This window comes from Corylus avellana, chromosome ca8, assembly GCF_901000735.1.
Source record: "Corylus avellana chromosome ca8, CavTom2PMs-1.0".
NCBI classification, from domain to species: domain Eukaryota; kingdom Viridiplantae; phylum Streptophyta; class Magnoliopsida; order Fagales; family Betulaceae; genus Corylus; species Corylus avellana.
Genome location: NC_081548.1, coordinates 14,041,499 through 14,066,904, shown reverse-complemented (window position 1 = coordinate 14,066,904; position 25,406 = coordinate 14,041,499). Strand labels below are relative to the sequence as shown.

The following is a 25,406-nucleotide window of genomic DNA, read 5'->3' as shown; positions in this document are numbered from 1 at the left end:
TATAAACGGAATAGGATCATCTCCAATCTATTTTGGATTGGAGAATATCTAGTTCATGGCTAAGATTTCTTCTTAAAAATACATGTCCCACTAACAAATAATAATAATAATAAAAAAATATTATTTTGTATTAAAAAACATAAAATAAAATAATAAAATAATAAGGAGTGGAATAGGGTGGCCAACCACCCCTTATTTTTTTTATTATTCTATTTTATATCTTTTTTTTAATATGAAATAATATTTTATTATTATTTTTTGTTAGTGGACAAGTGTCTCATTTGTGGCTTTAAGATTTCTAAGAAGAAATCCTAGCCATGAACTGAATATTCTCCAGTCCAAAATAGACTGAAGAGGATCTCATTCCGACAACACATATAAACCATGCAAGTTTCCCTTCCTTATTTGATTTCCGTAGGAATGTGAAATTACAATTATATCCAACTAATTAATTTATTTTCATTTTCTTCTCCTCATCACTTGTTCCTGCAGGTCTTTTTAGTAGAATAATACTATTTATAGTAGATTATTATGAAACTATCATATGACTTGATGACGTGGCAGTGAAAATTAACATTATGATGAACTCATGTAAAATAATAATAATAATAATAATAATAATCAAGAACTAAGTTTTTTAACAATAGCTACTATACCTTATTTTTATTGAGACAGGAGTTACAATAACTCAAGAGATAAAAAACTTAAGAGTTAATAGTTACAAGAACTCAAGAGACAAGAGTTACAAATAATAAATTAAATTTATTGTTGTTAATGTAAAAGTACAAAAGAGTTGTAACGTTCATACTCTTTCTTTATAAATAAGAGTACTGTACACAATCAAAAATATAAAGGAAAAATGTAGTAATGTAAAAGCTTTGATGTGTGGATGTAAGTCATAGGTCAAATCATCTTAATTCTATGAGTCTCTTTTCTAAATTATAAGGTGTATTAACTATATCAACATACTAAAATAAAAATATAATAATATTAATGCAATATATATATATATATATATATATATATATATACTCTTACCAATTGGTAGAATGTCCTGCAGCAACCATTATCCCTACCCAACAAAATTCTTCAAAATTCATACAGCAGCACAATTCTATATCAGCCAACCAATTACCCATATCAATAGATCTAGGTTTGTCCAAAAAACCTATACAGAAAACTTGTTCTTTGGATCTTGTAAAAAATTATTTCTCTCCTAAATGGAAATTTCATTCCATTTCACCCATCTAAATCCATCAATTTCTACAAAGACATTTTACACATGGCTCCCCTCCTGGTATCAGAGCCATGTGTGTTTGATCTGTTCATCTTGATATCTGCTCATATATTTCTTAATTCCAAAAAACAGAATTGTAAAACAAGTATATTTTCAGATGTTATCTTTAGCAAAACCTTTGAGTTCTATGGGATGTACGCTTTGTGCCGTCAATGTGCCGTCAGCGCAGTTAGGTCGAGTAGGCTTGTAAGTCGGGAGGACACACAAATTGAAATGGAAAGTGGGAAAACTGTTTTGGTTACTTGATTCCAAAACAGAGCAATTGTATTTCTATTTGTAGTCTGTTTACAAAGATCAAATAAAGGAAAAACACTAATTACATGGATCAACAAAGGAAAGAAAAGATCATACTCCTAACATGTACAGCTAACAGGAAAGTCAGTATGGAAAGAATATTACTCCTAGTCTATACAAGTAAATGGATTTAAATAAATCCCAATAAGGCAAACGTAGCACAAGACTACGAATTGCTTGCTGAAGCTGTTCATTGTATTTGGACAGTAAAGTATCACTACTCACTTTGGCAGGACAATCAGTGGCATCTCTATCTTCTTCATTTATGGGATCCTCAATATCTTCACTTTGTTAGATCATCCAAGGAATATTCTTGGACTGCAGAGACTTCACTAACACTCCCCCGCAAGCACATGGGGGGAGGGCACACCATGAGCTTGGATTTTAATTCAGCAAAGCGTGTAGATGGTAAACCTTTGGTGAACACATTGGCAATTTGATCCTTCGTGGAGATGAACTTGATCAAAATATCTTTATTGACAACTTTTTCGCGAATAAAGTGATAGTCAACTTCAATGTGTTTTGTTCTATCATGATATATCGGATTCGAGGCTAGAGCAAGAGCACTTACATTGTCACACCAAATGACTGGAGCTGAGAGAAGAGGGATGCATAAGTCTTTGAAGAGCATTCGTAGCCAATAGAGTTCGGCAGTGGCTATGGCCATTGATCGATATTCGACTTCAGTGCTAGACCTGGCCACAACTGCTTGTTTCTTTGCACTCTAAGAGACTAAACAATTGCCAAGAAAGACTCCAAGCCCTGATGTGGATCTCCGATCATCAGGACTACCAGCCCAATCTGAGTCATAATATGCTATAAGGTTTAGATTTCCTTTGATATAGGGTAAACCGTGATCAATGGTCCCCTTCAAATACCTCAATACTTGTTTGGCAGCACTCCAATGAGATGAAGTTGGTGCGTGCATGTGCTGGCAGAGTTGGTTCACGGAGAATGCAATATCAAGCCTTGTTAAAGTGCAATATTGGAGAGCACCAACTATATGTCGATATGCAGTTGGGTCCTCAAGTAATTTACCATCAAATTTTGACAATTTGGAACCAGTGGGGCAGAGAGATTTGGAGGGTTTTGCACCTAGCATTCTGATTCTATGGAGCAAATCTGATATATATTTTGCTTGACAGAGGTGGAGTCCTTGATCAGTGCGTTGAATTTGGATACCCAAGAAGAAGTTCAATGGCCCAAGGTCCTTGATAGGAAATTCTTGTTGAAGTTTCAATATCACAAATTGGATAGCAGCTGGATGAGTACCTGTGATTATTATGTCATCTACATAGATGAGCATAAAAAGATGAATTCTACCATTGTGAAACAAAAACAAAGATGAATCAACCACTGAAGCTTTAAACCCAATATCAAGTAAGAAAGATGAGAAACAATTGAACCATGCACGAGGGGCTTGTTTCAATCCATAGATTGTCTTATGCAATTTGCACACATAGTGAGGGTGAGTGGCATCCTTGAATCCCTGTGGTTGCTCCATGAAGACTTCCTCCATTAGGGACCCATGCAAGAAGGCATTTGATACATCTAATTGACGTATGAGCCATGAAAAATTGACATCCAAAGCTAATAGAATGCGGATTGTAGATGGTTTTATGACTGGATTGAATGTTTCAGTGTAGTCAATGCCACTTTGCTGTTCAAAATCCTTTGCTACAAACCTTGCTTTAAATCTATCAATGGTGCCATCAGATTTTTGCTTGATCCGATAAACCCATTTGTTGTGAATTACATTCTGATTTTGGGGTTTGGGACAGAGAGTCCAAGTGCCATTGGAAATAAGGGCATCAAACTCTTGTTGCATAGCTTCCTTCCAGCGACTATCAACAACAATTTTTGAGTAAGAAGAAGGTTCTATTTCATGAGTAACTGCATGGAGGGCTATGGGTGGATGTTTGGTGGAGTAGTATAGGTGATAATCAGGGAAGGATTTTGGCTTAAGGGAATCAGTTTTGGATCGAGTGATCATGGTGTGTGTGTTACTTGGTTCAATAGGTGGTACTACCTCTTCTATGAGTGGTGGAGATTGGACAGGAGTTGAATTAGATTGCTAGATAGGCTGATCCAAGGTTGACTGGACATGAGGAGAATATGTTTGCTGAACAGGCTGGTCCAAGAAAGATTCTTGAGCAATGGGTGAATTTGGTTGCTGAGTTGATTGGTCATGGGGAGAATCTAATTGCTGGATGGGCTGGTCCAAGGTTGACTGGACATGAGTAGAATCTGGTTGCTGAACAGGCTGGTCCAAGGAAGGTTCAATATGGGTTGAAGACAGGGGAAGTGCTTGGACTAGCAGTGAGGGAGAAGATATGATGTTTGTAGCATCTGGGTTCTGATTGGTGTTGGGAAGAAGAGCTGCCCCTATGTGCTGTTGAGAGGTAGTTGTATTAGGAATTGCAAACCTAGTAGGTAGCAATGAAAGACTAATGTCTTGGGGCTGAGACAAAGGAGTAGCAGTACCTGCATTCAGCTTGGAAGGCAAATGAGAGTTAGAAAATTCCATTGCAGGAAACGAATTTTCATCAAAAACAACATGCCTAGATAAATAAACTTTGTCCGTAATAGGATCCAAACATCTATAGCTAGCATGATTGTATCCAAGGAAAATGCAGGCCTTGGATCGATACTCAAGTTTGTGAGAAGTGTAGGGTCTGAGTAATGGATAGCACTTGCAGCCAAAGATCCGTAACATGGAGTAGTTAGGATCTTTGTTGTAGAGCTTTGTGTAAGGGGTGGAGTAACGAAGCACATGTGTTTGTAATCTGTTAATGATGAACACCGCAGTGAGGAAGGCATCGACCCAATATTTGTTGGATAAATGAGATTTAGCTAAAAGACTTAGACCTGTTTCCAGATTATGTCTAAGTTTGCGTTCAGTTAAACCATTTTGCGATGAGGTGTGTGGGCAAGATTTTCTATGAAGAATGCCATGTTTGGTGAGAAATGAGTGAAAGTGATTTGAGTTATACTCCCCACCACCATCTGTCTGCAACTGTTTGATGTTTTGAGAGAATTGATTTTCGGCTAGAGTTTTAAATTTGACAAAGCAGTCATAAACTTCAGCTTTAGATCGAAGGGGATATAACCATGTATAACGTGAGTAATCGTCTACAAAATAACATGGTATTTGCATCCACTTATAGAAGTGACATGAGACACCCAAACATCACAATGGATAAATTCAAGGGGATGAGTGGAGTTTCTATTTGAAGCAGAAAAGGGCAAACGTGTGATTTTGCCTAATTGACAAGAGTCACAAATAGCTTTATTATTGAAATCACCACTTTCAATGGGCAGATGATGTTTTTGAATAATACGAGATACAATGACATGAGATGAATGGCCTAATCTAGAATGCTAACCAGAGAGATTGATCCTTATTCCAAACAAAGCAGTAAATTGGCAGTTATTCTTGAGAGAATTCGTTGAAACTTTAATGGATAAAGTCCATACTCACTCTTGCCTTCCAGCAGCAGTACATGGGTCTGCATATCCTTCACAAAAAAAATGAGAGTGTGTGAGTATAAAATAGCAATTATTGTCAAGACAAAACCTTTGGATGGATAAAAGATTAGTAGCAGCTTTTGGACAATGAAGGACTTTTCTAAGATGAAAATTTGAAACAGGTGAGTGTAAGGTACTAGAACCAGTGTTTTCAATGGTGATACCTCCTCCATTACCCACAGCTACTGCATCTGTACCCTGGAAAGGCTGCTGAAGTTGCAAGTTTTTGAGCTCATTTGTAATATGTGCATTGGCACCACTGTCAGCATACCATTGTTGTTCTTCAATTTCTACATTTGCTTGAGCAACCATGGCTGCCAATTGAGTGGGAGGGTGCCTACCCTGATATCCATAGTCCATTCTATGGAAACAATCAAGAGCTTGATGACTGCTCTTTCCACAGATTTGGCAAGGAGCACGAAAGGCATTGGTTGGAGCTGACTGATTTGGACGATTCATTTGCTGTTGTGCTTGAAATCCTGTAGATAGTGCAGGTTGTGGTCCCAGAAGCCCTGCAGTTGCAGGTTTTGTATTTCCTATCTTTGGAGAAAATTTGGTGTAATGTTGGTTTTTGGAGAATTGCTGATTTTTGCCTTTGCTAGCAAAGTTAGGAGTAAAATTCCTGTTGATTTGTAGCTTAGTGAAAAGTGCAAAACTGTTTGCATCAGGTATGGCTGCTTGCTACTGGTTGAGTAATATCTCATGGCTTAAGAGTTCATCTTGAAAATCTTCAAAGGTTAGTGCCTTTTCTCTAGTAGTAAAAGAGAATCATGTAACAAAGGTGTTGAATGAGGGATTGAGTCCACTGGTGATGAATGAAATGAGATCTCCATCATCAAGTGGCTTACCTGCCATAGCCAATTGATTAGCAAAAGTCTTAGCAGATTGAAGGTATTCTGTGCAGGTTTTGGATCCCTACTGCAAGCTTTGAATTTGGCGCTTCAAGTGAGAGATATGGGAACGAGATTGTGAAGCAAATTGACTGGCCAAGGCTGTCCAAACTTGCTTTGAAGAGTGCAATCCATAAATTGTGGAAAGCACTTTCTCAGAGAGAGTGTTGTTGATCCAACTTAGCAAGAATTGGTCCTTTTTATTCCAGATTGTGTATTCTGGATTTGGAACCTCCTTACCACTCTCATCTTGCTTGATCTTTTGAGGGCACGACTCAGATCCATCAGCAAGGCCCATAAGATCATGACATTTTAGAACAGGTACAACCTAAGAAAGCCACACTGAGTAATTGGGGCCTTCAAGTTTGACTCCATTGAACTGTAGAGTCCGAAAAGTAAAGGTAGGGTTGGAGATAGAACTTGAGGAAGCCATATAGATGGAAGCAAGTGAGAATTGATTTGAATTTGCAGAGAAGAAAAGAGGCGTTAGCCTATTGATGCTCTGATACCATGAAATGGAAAGTGGGAAAACTGTTTTGGTTACTTGATACCAAAATAGAGCAATTATATTTCTATTTGTAGTTTGTTTATAGAGATCAAATAAAGGAAAAACACTAATTACATGGATCAACAAAGGAAAGAAAATATCATACTCCTAACATGTACAACTAACAAGAAAGTCTGTATGGAAAGAATATTACTCCTAGCTATACAAGTAAAGGGATTTAAATAAATCCCAATAAGGCAAACGTAGCACAAGACTAGGAATTGCTAGTTGAAGCTGTTCATTGTATTTGGACAGTAAAGTATCACGGCTCACTTTGGCAGGACAATCAGTGGCATCTCTATTTTCTTCATTTACGGGATCCTCAATATCTTCACTTTGTTGGATCATCCAAGGAATATTCTTGGACTGCAGAGACTTCACTAACACAAATAGATATTCCAGAACACTTAAAGACCCGTTAAAGAGAAGCATTTGGAAGTAGAAAGTCTTTAATTTTGTTGTCTTCTTCTTAACAAACATTTTGAATTATGTCTAGACTGTTTAGATCTACTTCTTCTATGAGCTCTACATCTAGTTTACCTTCTTTACTTGATATAGTTAATGAAGAAGAATATAACATTCCTGAAGCGAATATAGATTCACATGATTGGAACATACCCAAGGTCCTAACCAAAGAAATTTATAAATCAAGTTTTTCACCTTTATCATTTAGTAATGATTACAGTGTAAAAACAATTGAACAAGTATATGCTTTAAATAAACATCATGATACATGTCAATTACTTTCTAAAGAAGTAATTAAAAAACTTAAAGAAAAGAAAATGAATTTCCTTCACATAGGATTAATCCAAGTTGCTGTAAAACCCCTAGTCTATCTAGGAATCAATGCCTCTGTACTTTTGTGTTTAAGAAATGCAAGACATAAAGATTACAACACTAGCATGTTAGGAGTCGTTGAATCTAGTCTTCATAAAAGACCAATTCATTTTGACTATTTCCCTGACTTCACTTTAAGTTTAAGTGATCCACAGATCTTAAAAGCTTTAACTTTGAACATTAAAACAACATGTTATGATATGTTAGAAGGAGGCCAACCTTTAACATTAATTTACAGATTTTATTATAAGTCAATGAAAACAAATCTTAATGTTCATGTTCTTATTAAAAGTCTCAAAGATAAAACTTTACTAATACAGACACATTCTTGTGAAGCAAACGTTAGAGTACCGAAATTAGTAGTTTGGTCTGAAATAGAATTCCCATAAGAATGGCTATTAGAAAATGAAAACATTCCAACAAAAATAGAACATACAGCATTTGATCTAAACTGTTTACAACAATACTTAGATGATAGTGTTAGATTAAGTTTTGACAGACCAAAACTCAACAAACCACCGTTCATGATAAAAGAAACAGCTTTCCAAGATACAGCAACAAGCCGTAGAAATTCTACCTCTTCCTCCGTTTATACTGAACCTTTAAGAAGAGATAAAAATTTAAAGTTAAAAGGTATAAAGGTAGAATCACAAATAAGCTCCCCATATTATACAGCTAATCAATAAAATTTTGAAGAAGAAGGACAAAATTCTCCAACACAAAGAGATATAGAAGAATCTCATTTACACCCACAATTAATGACTATAAATAAACCATTTACTCTAAACCTACAACCTTTAATAAAAAACTACAATTCTACCAAGAATGCAGAAAAAAGGAGAAAAATATAAGTTAAAATATACAAAAGAACCAAAAAAAAAAAAAAAAAATTGCAGAATGGGAAAAATTTATGAACAAACATAAGTTATATATAAAATTATTTGAATTTATCAAAATTTATGAAAAAAAAAATTAAACATGTTAACTCAGTGGGAAAAAGAAGATAAAACTATAACAGAAGCAAGTCACCCTCCAAAAGAACCGATCTTTGTAAACTTTAAAAGATAAAAAATTTTAGCCTCTCCTTTTAAAACTTCCAGAGATGAAGAAATAAAAAAAACTCATGGAACAAAATAATTATACAAACCAAAGCCTTATAACCATAGGAAAACAATTAGACCGAATAAAAAACAAAATTTAAATAACTACACCTCCAACTAAAACTCAAACTGACAAGGAAAAACCCCATTACGAACAACTTCTCTTAAAAATTTCACAACTCAAAGCGTTAAATCTAAAAAATAAATAAGAAATCTGTCTTGAAAAGGTCAACAACATGCTAAAAACCCTTGAAAATGTCAAAAATGAAGCCTCAGCCTCTAAAACTATCCAAGTCATTAAAAAAGACAAATAAATAATCACTTATGAAACAACAAGTGAAACACAAAGTTCAGAATCTGAACAAACTACATATCATGAAATACAACAAATTGAATAACAATTCAATGAATTCCAAGTTAATAGAATCATTAGACCAACGAGTAACACCCACAATTGGTATTCTAGGCCTACACCACTAGACATTCAATATGAAGAAAGAAATGTTTTTAACCAATTTTCAGTCTCTTCTGATAAGATCTATGAATGAAATCTTGATGGTTTATCTGAACACCATTGACACGCAATTGCTTCAACATGTTGTGTGGACTTTTTGTTATTGTGGTTGGCCTCCACCTCGTTTTTTCTGCTCCTTGTTCAATTGCCTAGGGTTCGTTCATAAACGATTTCGTTTCGGTTTCAGTTCGATGCTATAACAAAAATTAATTAATGTGGAAAAAAGTAAGAATATTTTTTTTTGAAAAAGTAAAAAAAGTAAGAATGTTTGGTATGAAAAAATGAAAAAAATTTGTTTGGTAGTAATTTTTTTTATTTGAATAGTAATAAAAAGTGATTAATATGATGTAAAAAGTAAAAGAATGTTGAAAAAATGAAAAAAGTAGGTTACCTTTGCCTTTGCCCAAACCGTTTAACAAACGAAGCTATTGAATGATGTTTTTGTAGGCTTTGTTAGGGAAAGGGCTTGAAAAATGAAGTAAATTGAAACTGTAGTAAATTTGATTGATCCGAGAAAAAAAGAATAATGTTTTATATGAAAAAGTGGAAAAACAAATAATAAAAAAAAATGTTTTGTAGTGATTTTTTTATTTGAATAGTAATAAAAAGTTATTGATGTGATGTAAAAAGTAAGAATGTTGGGGTTAATTTTAAGAGAAATATATGGCCTTGTTTGTTAAACTACATCACATTCCCCCACACTATTCACTTCATGTTTTTCAAAGAAATCAACATCAAAATATTCTCACTTTTATATCATATCATTCACTTTTTATATCGCATTATTTACATTTTATTATTATTCAAATAAAAAAATCACTACAAAACAAAATTTGTCCACTTTCCAATACCACTTTTTCATTTTCTTATATCAATTATTATTATTATTATTTTAATATTTTTAACTATAAACAGTGTCATGGGGGTTGTTGTTGTCCAAACACTCTCATAGTATAGTATTTTTTTTGATTCCTTTTCCAAACACAACCATAATTATAAAGGGGAACTCGTTCCGGCCTTTTTCAGTGCCACTCAACCGCTCTCACTTCTGCGAGGGCTTGTTGCGGTAGTTATACTGTTTTTATTGGCAGCCTATCTTGATTTTTGTTCTAATAATTTATAAGGCCGCATTAATAATTTGACACTTTTTATTTTTTATTTTTTATTTTTTATTTACTTGCAGAGTTGCACTAAGTAAGTTGTAATAGGTTTATTGTTTGGTTGCTTAACCTTTTTTAGTGTTTTGCTTAGTTTTTCGTCTCCTCCCGTTTCTTTGTTGTATCAAATATATATAAGGAAGGTGGAGGGAATTTTCCCATTTTGACTTTATTTTGAAACAAGCCACTTTGGTACTATAATTTGGGATCTCTTTTGAGTTTAGAACAAGGAATTAAAAAAAAAAAAAAAATTAAAACCTGTAATAATGACTCCCTACACTACACGCATCCATAAACACCTATAAACCATGCAGGTTTCCCTTCTTTATCTGGTTTCCGTAGGAATGTGAAATTACACTTATATCCAACTAATGAATTTATTTTCATTTTCTTCTCCTCATCACTTGATCAGGGTCTTTTTAGTGGAATAATACTATTTATAGTAGATTATTACGAAACTATCATATGACTTAATACCGTGACACTAAAAATTAACATTAAGATGAACTCGTGTAAAAATAAATAAAAATAAATAACAACTAAGTTTTTTAACAATAGCTACTATACCTTACTATTATTGAGACAATAACTCAGTTACAAGAACTCAAGAGACAAGAGTTATAAATAATAAATTAAATTTATTGTTGTTAATGTAAAATAAAAGACTTGTAACATTGATACTCTTTCTTTATAAATAAGAGTACTGTACACAATCAAAAATATATAAAAAAAAAAAAATGTAGTCATGTAAAAGCTTTGATATGTGGACGTAGGTCATAGGTCAAACAACCTTAATTCTCTAAGTCTATTTTCCTTGTTCTCATTTTTCTCTCTAAATTATAAGTTGTATTAACCATATCAACATACTAAAATATATATATATATATATCATTTCTGATCAAAGCTTAGCCCACCAACAAAAATTAAAAAGTACAAAAAGGAGTTAGTTATAAATTAATTAGAAAAAATTCACATATTCCCTCAAATTACTACTCAGTTAACAATGCTATCAAACTTTCAATTAGGACAATGTTTCCCTCAAGGTTATCAAAAGACAAAAAATGACTCTAAATTTGTGTGAATAAGACAAAAATACATTTATAAATTCGAGAATTTTTTTTTTGTTTTTTTAACAAAAATCGATTTGTTTTTTTAAAAAATTCCACTCCCTTTTTTTAAAAAAAATTTCTAGTTTTTTTTTTTTTTTTTAAAGATATTTTCATGGTTTGGGAAAAATTAACAATTTTTTTAGTTCGGACGACATTGTCGGTGGTAGTTTACATGGACTTTCTCCAAATTAATTTATGAAAATTATTCTTGTCTTTTGTTTTTTTTTTTTTTTTTCTTCTTCTTATTTTGGTCTCAATTTTCTCTCTCTCTCTCTCTTCAGTAGCTCACTTTATCCAGGAAGATATATAAAAACGAAAGAAATTAAACGAGAAGATTGTCCTACAACATTCATTCTATGTCGGTCAACGTTTCTACGCCAACCAGAGTTTTCAAAGTTTCTAGAAATGGGCTGAACCCGAACTGGGCTGACGAACCAGAATTTTGAAGCGATTCAAGTTTTTAGGCTTTTGCTTTGTCCAGCCCGACAACATGTTTTTAGCATCATACTTTTTTTTGTCTCAGTTTTTAGATATCATGGGGCATCCAACCAAATAGCAAAGATGGCGCACTTGTTTCTCAGTCGTAGATGAAGAACCAGTGGTGGGGAGCAACACCACCCACATATCCACATATGGTTTCTCTGCCATTTTGGTCCCAAGAAACACAATGGGTCTCGGTTTCAGGCTAAATCTCAAGTGGCGTTTTCCGACTCAGTCCCATTCTCTCACCAATTCACCCTTCAGGATTTCTTCTTCTTCTTATGGTGAGTTTACTGGCTCTGTACCTCGTTTCATGCATGCTCTCCCAAAGAAAGAAGGAAAAATGGGAAGAAAACTACTTGTTCTGCTGTGATTAATTTTTGAATGGTAATTTTTAATCTCATCAATTTTTCATTGCAATAGTCAGTTGTGCTTGAATTTAGTTATATACTCGCTTCCCCATTATCTGGAAATCCATGCTTAAGCTAAGAAAAAAAAAAGTATCAATAGCAGACTTAAGTGCAGAAATGGACCTCGCAAGCTGATCACCTTAAAGAGTATCATTGGCGATTGAATTTTAGAGTTTGCTCTAGGAACTGGGTTCTTCTAATTCTAAGGGCTTGGCCATTAGACATGAATTCTTTTAGGAACTTTAGTAATATCTCGCGGAGTAATTTTCTGAAGTATAGGGTTTCACCTCTTTAAGGAGGGTATTAGACATCAGCAATTTGAAAGAGCTATGTACATTGTTATCATCTTGTGAGGATGAAATATATTTGACCAGGATACACTTTAACATGACCCGACGAGAAACACAATGTGATTTGAATTTATTTCCTTTGAGAAAGGCTGTGCTAAGAGTTGTCATTGCTGCTATGTGAACTTCATTAAGATTTTGTTTTTTCTAAAAGTGTTTTGATTTAGTACTCAGGTACTTCCTATGACTTGGCAATTTCATATGTGTTGGGAGTTTGTCAATAAGTTTTCAAAATTTAGCCTGTCGTTTTTATTGAAATTTGCCAAACATGGTTTAAGTTCAACATTGCTTTATAATTCCATCACAGTTACTTTGTAGAATGATGAAGTCAAACTCGTCAAGTTGATTTCAATAGGTTTGGTTGTTTGTATGGGTGAACAACTTAAGTTTTCATTGTGAATCTTTATCATGCCCAATTGGATCAGGTTGTGGGTGAATTGAATCTAGAAATACTTTCTTGTTCGCTTTTCCCTTTCTAGTTAGGTGATCCTATTGTATACTTCCGGTGTACTTTGGGGTGCCTTTACGCTTTCAATAAGACTGATTATTACTTATCAAAAAACTTGCTACACCAACTAATTATAGATTCGTCATTGTTTTTTGGGAAATTATATATAAACTCCTTAGGTCAACGCGCTTTTATTAAAAACTCCCTAAGTGTTTTTTTTTTTTTCGGAAATTGACTCCCTGGGTTAATCGAAACTACAATAAACTCTCTGCCGTAAAAAATTTTTAACAGCCGTTAAGGCCACTCAAAACTCTCCGTTTTATCTAATTAAAATATTAATTTAATTTAAAAAATTAAATCTTTAAAAAAAATTGAGGGGTGGCCAGGGGGTGGCGGTAACCCCTGGCCAACCCCCCAACCCCTATGGGGTGGCAGTAAGCCACCCCAAGAGTGGTTTGCCCACCCCTGGGGTGGCCGCACGGGTTGGCCAGGGGTGGCACCGCCACCACTGGCCACCCCTCAAATTTTTTTTTTTTTTTTTTTTTTAAGATTTAATTTTTTAAATTAAATTAGTAAAAAATTAATATTTTAATTAGATAAAACGGGGAGTTTTGAGTGGCCCTAACAGCTGTTAAAAATTTTTGACGATAGGGAGTTTATTGTAGTTTTGATTAACCAGGGAGTCAATTTCCGAAAAAAAACACTTAGGGAGTTTTTAATAAAATCGCGTTGACCTAAGGAGTTTATGTATAATTTCCCTTGTTTTTTTTTGTCATTAATTTACTATTCTCTTTCCCCTTTATAATCTGCAATTACAATTTGATATAAATACTACATAATGTGATACTAAGCTTGAGTTGGTGAGATAACTTTATTTAGTATACTTTCTAACTGATCTGCATTCTCGAACACTTTGTGTTTTCCACTTCAACAAAGAATGCATGAGGAAGATCAAATATCCCACCATGTTTGGCAATTTAGGTAGCAAGAAATGATAAGAAGTGAAGTGGTGGGAAGAGGAGATGGGAAGAGAGGTGTTGAAAACTGAAATATGACTTCTCTTTTCCTGTTTGGATATAACAAGGACGATTGGGTTTCTTCTACATGAATTGCATTCTTACTGTTTTTGCTTTTCTCTATTCTTTTAAACTAAGTAGGGGTATTTCTGTGGCTACGAGAAAAAGAAAAAATTTCACTTGCTTTATTATGCCACTTCCCACCACTTTTGGTGAGAAGTAGAAAGTAGGTCCCATAGGAAGTTTAGCCCTCCCGCTTCCCTCCTCATGTAACATGTTTCTCACTTAAATATCCAAACATGGAAAATATTTATCAGCTTGATCCATTTCACTTCTCATCTATTCCTTCCAACCACTTTCTTCGATCCAAACACAATGCCTGGGTTTTAATTCTGCGTTCACCATCAATTGTATAAATTGGCATTGGCCTGTGTTATGCTTATTATTATTTTGTTATATCATAATTTTTACTTTTGAATATAAAATGAACAGTTAGAGGCAAGGAGGCTTCTTTCAACTTGACAAGGCAGTCTTTCGTGTCTGTTATTTCTGATGAGAGTGAGGCTTCTTACAAAGATCCTCTGAAAGCATACATGTGTTCACCTGCTGCTTCAAAATTCTCGGAGAATGATTTTTCAGAAATGGAAGACAAGAAGGTTTGTCATTGTTTGAGTTTTCATAGGCAAATTGCATGCAATAATATCTCAAGCACAAATTGTGTGTGTGTGTGTATAGAATAATTAACCAACTAACAAAAATGTTACCGATAAATATATACCATGTATGCATATATACAATACATACATGCATGCATATTTATTACCATATAACCCCTACTACCTAGGTGGCTTAGCTTGTATACTTCCTATGTACATGGGGGCGCCTTACGATTTTAATGATATCTCAATTAAATCGAGAAGTTGTCCAAATTTTTTTCTTTACTTATCAAAAAAAAAAAAAAAAATGATATCTCGATTAATTATATATATATAACATATACCTATCAGACTGTGTCCTACCTTTTGAAATTGTAGAATCAGCATTTCCTCAGTATATCATGTCCATATCCCATATCTGTATATATGCTTCATACTATGTCCAACTTTTTTAAATTGTCGAATCAGCATTTCCTCAGTATATCATGTCCACATGCCATATCTGTTTATATGCTTCATACCTGCATCTTATCTTGAGGGCACTCATTATGCAACTATCTTTTTGCTATTTGAAATCTTATTGTAGGTCTTATCTTTCATAAAAATATTAAGAAGCGGTCATACAGTAGTCTACATAACATGATTGATGATACCCAGGTGCCTGTTAAAGAGGACAAATGTACTTCCTCCACGAGCTTAAAGGTGTACAGGACAGCACATTTCAAGTTGTTAATGGAAAATACTCACGTTTTAGAGAAAACTTTTGTTGATTCAGACAACCTAGGGTTAGAAAGAGATATTCTTCTGCAGCTAGGGAGACTCGGAGCTATAAACTTATTCAATACCTGTCTATCAAGGACCCTTAAAATCTCAAATGTTTTGGATTTGTCTGATGTGCCTACTGAGCATGTTGGAGAGCACAAGATGAAAAGCGAAGTAGATGATCATATAGGAAAAGTTATTGTTCACTCTGGGAAAATGAAAGAAAGAAAATCAAGAAGAGAGAGAACATTGAAAAATGCCAGTGAAATTTCTTTTCTGTCAATGCCCTCAAAAACCATTGAGAAACGTTTTGGAAAGCCTACCGTTTCATCTGTAAAAAGAGCATCAAGGTCTAGAGGTAGAAGGCTAAAGGTTACCAGGAATGAGGCTGAAATGTCAAGGGGGGTTAGGGTAAGCGTTAATCTTCCTGGACATAAATGTATTTTACTGTTCATGCTCCAAAAAATTCTTAAATCTATATTCTGCATCATTACAGGTGGTTGCGGACTTGGAGAGAATCAGAAGAACTTTGGAAGAGGAAACTGGGCGGGTAGCCAGCTTGAGTTGCTGGGCAGAAGCAGCTGGACTTGATGAAAAGGTGTTGCAGCAGCATTTGCATTATGGTTGGTATTGCAGGGATGAGCTTATACGGAGTACTCGCCCCTTAGTTCTATACCTTGCAAGAAACTACAGAGGTCAAGGAATAGCTTTGGAAGACTTATTTCAGGTTTGTTAGGCATGTTTCCCTTGTATACTGGATTACCTTGTTTGTTGATAATTTCTAGGACGCTTTTTGAATTGAAAAATTGGTGTATAGCTTGCATGAGGATGCGATACTTGTTTGGACAGTGATAAATAATTGATCTCTGTTTACCTTAGAAGTGTGTAGAATTGAAAAGTGTTGATGATGTTTTTGTCAAGAAGCTTATGGGGAGTAATTCTTTTAATTACTGTTTTACAATATGAGATACTTCTTAATACAAGCAAACAATAAAGCCTGGATGAAGGAAAATATGTTCAATATAATAAATTCAAATTTTTTACATATTTTTTACTTATCAAAAAAAATATAATAAATTCAAATAGACAAATACGCAGGATGTGTCCTTGAGCATAGGTTTTAGGTTGTTGCCATCTCTCACATCTCGCGCTTGAATAAAATCGTGATTCTCATGTTTGCATCCACATATGAAAAATTTAATTCGATTTCCTAGTTACTTTTTCTTGCTAGTGCAGGAGTTTCTGAGTCAAAATTTGTGACACCGTGGTTTCATAATGGGAAGATGAGGAGCCCACATAAAGTAGATAGTTTATGAAGACATTCATGAGCACTGAGTCTAACATTGCTTACTTAGTAAGTGAAATTGGGCTTTATAAATAATTCTAAAGAAGCTCCAAATTGACTAATCATTTTTAAGTAGTAGCGCAGATGTAGCTAATGCTTTTCTTGGGTCGTTACAAAATTGCTTTGAGATACGTGACCTATTGTAGATCTTTGCAAATTCAACACTAACAATCCATCCCTCTCCTCCGAAGGGAGATTTAAGAATGACACTTGTATCTCTTCAAAGCATAAATTTATTCGCATTATAAATCTTCTTAGAGCCACTCATTTTTTATCTGAAGCTTGTGATTCCACTTTGACTATGAATAGAACTTTTAGATTTTACAAATAAAAAAAAAATAATAATAAAAAAAAGGTGACAAATAGAAAGATGGGTTAGAAGCATTTGCTTGACAAAGGAGCTTAATTTGGAATAAAATCCAATCATTCTTAGTTACCAACTTATAATTTAGATTACATGTCAAATGAGAAAGGTGCATATAATAAGGAGCTTTTCAAACTTTCATGAAATTATGCATCACTAACACTTAGGTTTAGATAATCAATTTTTAAATGAAAACAAATCCATACACATTAACAATGTGGCAATACAGCTTATATATTTCATATGCCACCTGGTGGCAGCAAATCTGTGGAGTACACTCTTCATATGCCATGAAATTTTAAAGCAGTCAGATTGTGTGGTGGTTTTGATGGCAATGGGGCATGAATTACTTAAATATTTTTGGCAACATATTTTCTTCAATATTGCTTTATTCTTTTATTTTTCAATGGCTACTTAGAGCAATGCATATGGGCAAGATTATACTGAAGATCATCAATGACAAGTCTGTAGGTGCAGCTTTCTTTCATGCTGAGATTTATAATTGTATGAAACTTAAGAATGTATACGTATATATACGCATATATATTTCATATCTATACCCTATTTACTTGGTTTCTCACTTGGGAAGATTTATGAGTTCACTTTTCCCCTTTTTTGCAGGCCGGAAATCTGGGAATCCTCCAAGGTGCTGAAAGGTTTGACCATACCAGGGGTTACCGATTTTCAACCTATGTCCAGTACTGGATAAGGAAATCAATGTCAAGAATGGTAGCACAGCATGCTAGGGGAATCCAAATTCCTGTATGTTGCTCTCTTCTTTTAGATCTTGGTTCTATGTCCAAATAGAACCCTCATTTCCTGTATGCTACTCTTTTCTTTGTGACATCCAGAGGTTGATCCAAATGTTTTCCATTTTTTTTTTTTTTTAAATCATGCCTCATAGTGCACATTAAGCAGCACAATAAATAAGATACAGAAAGCTCGAAAAGCTCTTTACAGAAGCCACAGGAAATACCCAGATGATGATGAAATTGCAAAGCACACTGGTCTTTCTTTGGCTAAAATCAGATCGGCTAGTAAATGCTTCAGAGTTGTGGGTTCAATTGACCAGAAAATGGGAGAGTACATGCAATATAGGGTATGACTTAAATCCATCCTCTCTCTTTCTTATATGCATATTCATTTCGTCCATACTGTCAAGTTAATGTCTTGTTGTAAATTGAGATTTGTGTAACCTATTTTGTTTTGGGCTGTGGTCACTAAGTACTCTGGACATATAACAATTTTCGTATTATTCTGTCAATGGTTCTCTTATATAACAATAGGTGATGGGCTATGGTTTTAGAGAAAACTGGATGTTGGAAATTTCCTGGCAGCAACAATTTAGGTTTTCAAAGTAGGTTCTAAAGGGTTGGCTTCTGCCAAAAGCTTGAGAAAATCTTAGGTTCAAGGGTTTCAGGAAGTATGGGAGGGATATGGTTTGGGAGATGAAGAGGAGGAAAACAGAGAAGAAACTGGTAGTTGTTCCAAGTTGTGTGAATAGTGCTCGTGATAGTGTGCATGAATAGTTAACAAAAGATAAGAGGAAGGAAAGAGAAGGAAAGGGAAAGATCACACTAGGCAATGCTCACCTTCCATAAACTAAATTCTCGACTTTATTATTCAATTTTGAATTATTTGAGTAACAGTAGTACACATAAAGTCTAGATTTTAATGTCTCCAAAGGATTAAAACTCCTACTTTGACTAGTAAGTAAACTTCTATTTAGGTTAGACCAAATTCCACACATGAAAACTATAACTAAATAAGACTCATCTATTAATTAAATACAAATCTTGCCCAAAATTATGGTCCATAACAGCAATTATATAATTGTGAGAACACCTCGACCCTAGAAAAACCTGATAAATTGAACTAATTAACTCCAATGGACATGTTCTTGGACCAAAAGGCATCTTTTTTGGTTTTGCTTTAGGTGGAGTTTATTTTGGCATAAAACATTTTTGTGATTTTTCTTTCCTGATGTTTGGTGCAATCAGAAAATGTTGGTTAACACAAAACATTTTTGGGGTCAAATGGAAAAACCAAGCATTTGGGCTGGAAAATGGCTTCTGCTTTCACAAAGCAGGAGTCATTTTTTGCTCGATATATTTCTCTCTTGTGCTTCTCCCTCTTCCTCCCAAGTCCCAAGTGCCTTTTCCCTCCATTTGCATCTTCTCTCCCTCTAGTGCATAGTCCTCTTGTCCACGACTCTTTTTGGATTGACTCGGCTGCCATCTCTAGTCAACATCTCCTTTGTCCTTCACTCTACACCTCCTTTGTCCTTCGCACTCTTGCTGGATCTACTTGCCCACCCTCTCAACTCCTCTCTCCGCTGATCTGGAGGATCTGGTCATCCTCAACCTCCACCTACACTTCATCATTTTTGAGCTTTGACAAGTTGACCTTGAAGGTGTGGGCAGTTAGGTCTTGTTTGTCAAACTACACCACATTCCTCTACACTATTCACTTCATTTTTTTCAAAAAATCAACATCAAAATATTCTCACTTTTATATCACATCATTTACTTTTTATTACTATTCAAATAAAAAAAATCACTACAAAACAAAATTTTTCCACTTTCCAATACCACTTTTTCATTTTCCTATATCAATAATTATTTATTTATTTATTTATTTTTAAATATTTTTAACTATAAACAGTGTTGTGGGGTTTGTTGTTGTTTGCCAAACACCCTCATAGCATAGTCTTTTTTTTGAGCCCTTTCCCAAACACAACCTTAGTGTCTCTTTCCAATCAACCTTTGGGTGGGTGAACAACGACATTTCAAAAGAGTTTGAGAGGAGGGAGCATTGGGGGAGGAGGAAGCCCTCCGTAGAGTCCGACACGTCTAGCAAATTAGTCTAAGGCATTGGATTGAAGGCCAAAAATCGATGGAATCTTTAGGGGAATTTGGACTAGCTGAAATTGTGCCCCCCATTTCAGCCCCCCCCCCCCTTTCCCTGGGGCGCCAATTGATCTACTACCTTCACATATGGAGTAACCATTTCTTTATTAGTCAATTTTATCACTGCTAAATCACAACTTGTTCGATAAGCTTAAGATACTAGGAAGAGGTAAATATAATCATTTAATCAAATAATTTAACATTGCTACTCATGTGTGGGCTCAAACTCCTTTTTTAATGGGTGAGGCCTAATACATAGAATATTTAATTAAAATGGGGAGTAAATAACGGAGTCAAGGTTCGAACTCGGGACTTTTTGCGCTGATATCATGTTCCCATAAATTTAAGCTAATAGGAAGAGGTAAATTTAATCATTTAATCAAATACTCTAACAATCACAAACAAAGTGTCAATCTACTTCTATATGCTTTGCATACTTATGGAATGCTAGGTTTGTGACTATATGTATGAGCGCCTTATTATCACATAAAAGTTCCATACGTGTTTCTACTTTAATCCCCATTTCTTGAAGAACATTTCTTAACCATATAAGTTTGCAAGATGTATTGGACATAACTCAATATTCTGTTTCAACACTAGATCTGGCAACAACAAGAAGTTTTTTACTCTTCCATGTAACTATATTTCCTCCAAGAAATGTACAATAACTAGTGGTAGACCACTAGACCTTCCGCCTAATGATGAACCAGTCCCATTTGCATTTGGAAAAACCTTCAGTACATTAGCAAGCATGATCTTTATATAAAATTCCTCGTCTTCGTGCTCCTTTCAAATACTTGAGAATTCATTGTTCTACAACCAATATGGCATTTTTTGTTTCTCAAGAAATTGATTAACCATACTGATTGCAAAGGATATGTCAAGCCTAGTAATTGCATTTGAAATAATATACCAAGGAAAGAGAGAAAAAGACACAGAGAGAGAGAGAGAAAAGAGAACCCAGAATTAGGGTTCTCCTCCTGCTTATGTTTTATTTATAGTTGCCACATATTGTAAAAATAGATAAACGCATGCCCCCCCAAAAATAATAATAATAATAATAAACACATCAACACTTCCCTTCAAGCAAAGATATTTCCCATGTCTAGCTTGCTTAAAATTGTATGAAAGGCCCTACTTGACATTCCTTTTTTTCAAGATATCAGCAAGTTGTTCCCCGGTCTTCACATATGGTTTGCAGATTATACCTGCTTGTAGTTTTTCTTTAGTAAAATTTCTTATCGATTTCGACATGCTTGGTTCGATCATGTTACTGTGAGCAATATTAATCGCAACTTTGTTATCACAATACAGTCTCATGGAATCTATGGAATCATATTCAAGTTCTTTCAATAGTATCTTCAACCATAACATTTCACACACTCCATGAGCCATCGCTCTGAATTCTACTTTTGCACTATATCTAGCAACCACCAACTGTTTCTTATGCCAAGTAACCAAATTACCTCCCTCAAATGTGCAATATCTTGATGTAGATTGTCTATCCATAATAGACCCAACCTAATGTGTAGACTATATAGACTTCTATTTTCAAGTGATTATGTCGGGAAAATAACAGTCCCTTACTTGGTGAGGATTTTAAGTAGCGAAGAATTTAGTAGACTGCTTCCATATGAGACTCACGTGGCAAATGCATAAATTGACTCACCACATTAACATATGCAATGTTGGGACAAGTGTGAGACAAATAAATCAACCTGCTAACCAATCGCTGATATATACCTTTGTCCGCCAGAGGACTCTTATTACTGTCACCCAACTTAACATCACCTCCATTGGATTATCAAAAGCTTTACATCCGAGCATCCTTGTTTCTTTAAGAAGATCAAGGATATATATCGATTGGGGGAAAAATATATTATGTTTCGACCTCGCTACTTCAATGCCTAGAAAATACTTCAAATTGCACAAGTCTTTTATTTCAAATTCTTTTGCAAGAGAATTTTTAAGTTTCATATCTCCTCATCGTCATTTTGTCACTACAATAACATCCACATACACGATGAGGGTCATTTCCTTTCCTCGAGAAGAATGTTCGATAAAAATTGTATAATCAATAATCAACTTGACTTTGTTTGTAATCAAATATTTGCATAGCTTGGGAAAAATGCTCAAACCATGCTCTCATAGATTGTTTCAGATCATACAACACCTTCTTTTGCGGTTTGCACACTTTACCCATAGAAGAGTAACATTCAAGCCCGTGAACAGCTTTCATGTATATTTCTTCTTCTAAATCGCCATGAAGATATGCATTTTTCGCGTCGAATTAATACAACGGTCAATCCAAATTGCTGTAACCAAAAGCATGAATTGAATTGAGTTTATCTTTGCTATTGGAGCAAATGTCTCCTCATAGTCAATTCTGTAGGTTTGTGTAAAACCTTTTGCAATGAGTTTGGCCTTGTTAGTTCCATGGAACCATCGGCCTTATGCTTTACAGTATACATTCACTTGGACCCAGCCGCCTTTTTCCTATTAGGCCATTCAACAAGATCTCATGTATTATTTTTTTATGAAGGGCTTTCATCTCTTTTTGCATTGCTTCCCTTAGTGCCTCTTGTAAAGTTTTAGGAATATACGCAGACGACAATTTGGACACAAAGGACCGGTGTGAGTGTAAAAGACACTGATTGGAAACAAAATTAGATATAGGATGTTAAGAAAATTACCTAACTCCTTTGTGTTGTGCAATAGGAAGGTTCATATCATTGATAATAGGTATTGAAGTATTTAAATCGAGGATGGAAGTAATATTACCTGAGTTAGGGTCAGATGTTCAACAAGTAGCATTGGGAATAATCTTACTTTTCTGGCATTTGGAGTAAACCCCAGCTCCACTGGCAGTTCAAACAACTCATCAGTAGGCGACTCATTGGCAAGCGGAATAGCAAGCAGCTGCTGTTTATCCAGCTCTGACACGGGAGCAGGGACAGCTAAAGGTTGATTCCTATTCCACTGGTTTGTGATAATCAAGGTGCTCTACATATTTTCTCCAACCCGAAAGGACTAGGCACATTGAAGTATCTTGCCATTTTTTCCAAGACAAGATATTGAGTGGCGACATAACCATACCATTTGTGAAGTTTTAGAAACAACTAGCTGATATTTTCACGAAGTCATTATGTATAAATCGGTTAGAGTCAATTTGTTCCAAGCTAGGCTTATATGACATATATGTTTCAGTTTGAGGGCGAGTGTTAGGCTACAATATGTTGTACTTTTCTAGAAGGAATTATCTCTCTACCAGCTGTTTCTACCGTCATTTTCAGAATATTTCCCAATCATTGTAACTAATTCTCCTATTATATGTGGAATGGATTGAAGGCTGCACAGTAGGAAATATACAGCTCTTCTTTATTCACGTTCCCTTACTTCTTCTTTTCCCTTAACATTGATAAACTGGAAATTATTAGTTCCAAGGGGAATGGGGGAAATTTGCTTCATTGTGTAGTCAAATTTTTTTACTTCCTCTGGAGGAGCAGAGTTAGGAGAAGGGGGTGAGTATACTTTGTTTTGATAGCAGGATTTTCTAAAACATCATGGGAAGTAGCCATTTTCATTTGAAATTCAAGTAACATTTCAAATTTTGTCAGAAGTTGTTGAGATGATTTTGTTAAATGTAAGTGTGTTATGGCAATCTGATGCAGGAAGTTACTCCTGATATGTCAATAAGGAGCCCTGAAGAAAGTGTGATGAGGCAACACATGAGAAAAGACATCCACAATCTTTTGAAAAGCTTGGATTCAAGAGAGAGACAAGTGTTGTTCCTGAGGTATGGACTTGAGGACTACCAGCCCAAATCACTTGCGGATACGGGAAAGCTTCTCCAAGTCACCAAGGAGTGGATACGGAAGGTTGAGAAGAAAGCTCTGACAAAGCTTAGGGATGAAGATATCCGCAGAGATTTAAGCCATTTTTTGGATATCTAGTTTCACCTTGTGTCTGTTACTCACCAGAAGGAATAGTTGGTATTAACCCAATCACTCTTTTAACTTTCTGTAAGCCCAAATGAGAAATGAGAAATGCTATTTATTACACTGGTATACGACTGCTATACAACTTGATAATATGGCAGTGAAAATTTGTACTTAGATTAGAATTTGAAAAAAAAAAAAAAAAAGGTTAATTTTCACTATCACGTCATCCTAGTTATTGTTGTCCTAAAAGTTTAAACTGATAGGAAGAGATGAATTTAATCATTTAATCATTATTCTAATATTTCTCCTCACATGAAGGCTTAATACTAATTTTTAATAGGTGAGGCCTAACATATGAAATATTTAATTAAAATTGGAGGTGCATGAAGGAGTCAAGGTTTGACTTCAGGACCCTTGGCTTTGATACCATGTTAAATCACCCTTGTCTTAAAAACTTAAGCTGATAAAAAGAGATGTATTTAATTATTTAATCAGTATTCTAAATTTCTAATAATTATATGGTGATTGTATAACAGTCTACCAAGTAACATTACTTTTTCAAAATAAGTCTCCTTCTGCAGCTGTCTTCATCGTCTTGTCGGCATGTGATGACATGGTGCGTGTATCAGCCATGTTCGTTTGTGTTTTTTCGCTTTTAGTTCTCAAGGCATACTTTAACAAACAATTCAAAACGCTTTTAAAAATACAGAAACTGTTTTTATTTTTATGTCTTATTATAACATTTTTTTTCAAATTAAAAACAAAAAAACACATTCATAACATACTAACAAACATACCCGATTAATTCCCATAACATTGTACTCTATCTTACCAGATTAATGCCATTTGTTTCTAGTATTGTGAGTTGGTTTAGTTTTCAACGTGCCTGTCGAGTCATATCTTACCAGATTAATGCCAGTTGTTTCTAGCATTGTGAGTTGGTTTGGTTTTCAACGTGCCTGTCGAGTCATGAATGTCATATCTTGACTATATATGAAATATTAATGATGAAGATCATATTTGGTGCGTAAGATTTTGTAAATGTTGTTGATCATTAGGATTAAGAAAAGCAAATTAATTTAGTAATTTAAATATAAACCGAAATAGGCAATTTGAATCACCCCAAAGATCTGAAGTCCATATGCATCAAACTGCAACCACTAGATGTTTTAGAGCATTCTTAATAGCCTCATTAATTAATTAATTAATTAATTTTTTTCTTTTCGGTAAGTCAAATCACAAAAACAAAAACAAAAAACGCTACCTAGCAGCCTCAGCAAAATAATGGTTTGGGTTTGTTAAATAAATAGTACTCACTATCTTTAGTGAATATTGTTCACTCACCAAATTAATGAATAAAAAAAATAATAAAACTTTCTCTCTTCCTTCATATTCTTTGAAAAACATTAAATAATAATAATAATAAAATCTTTAAAAAATAATATTTAAATAGAA

General features: G+C 34.6%; 1 protein-coding gene across 3 annotated transcripts; it reads left to right on the top strand.

Annotated features, from left to right (window-relative positions):
- The first annotated feature begins 11,604 nt into the window (after nucleotides 1-11,604).
- Nucleotides 11,605-24,077, top strand: LOC132190338 (RNA polymerase sigma factor sigC). 3 transcript variants are annotated; one of them, XM_059605296.1, is made up of 7 exons: nucleotides 11,605-12,037; nucleotides 14,467-14,630; nucleotides 15,288-15,803; nucleotides 15,889-16,119; nucleotides 17,723-17,863; nucleotides 18,006-18,200; nucleotides 23,682-24,077. In XM_059605296.1, exons 1-7 carry the CDS (start codon nucleotides 11,941-11,943, stop codon nucleotides 23,961-23,963), a joined length of 1,626 nt encoding a protein of 541 aa, XP_059461279.1. In that variant the 5' UTR covers nucleotides 11,605-11,940; the 3' UTR covers nucleotides 23,964-24,077. The 3 variants fall into 3 exon arrangements, with proteins under 3 accessions (XP_059461279.1, XP_059461281.1, XP_059461280.1); XM_059605298.1 differs by lacking the exon at nucleotides 15,288-15,803 and having other exon boundaries at nucleotides 11,608-12,037; XM_059605297.1 differs by lacking the exon at nucleotides 11,605-12,037 and having other exon boundaries at nucleotides 14,542-14,630; nucleotides 15,217-15,803.
- The last annotated feature ends 1,329 nt before the right edge of the window (nucleotides 24,078-25,406 follow it).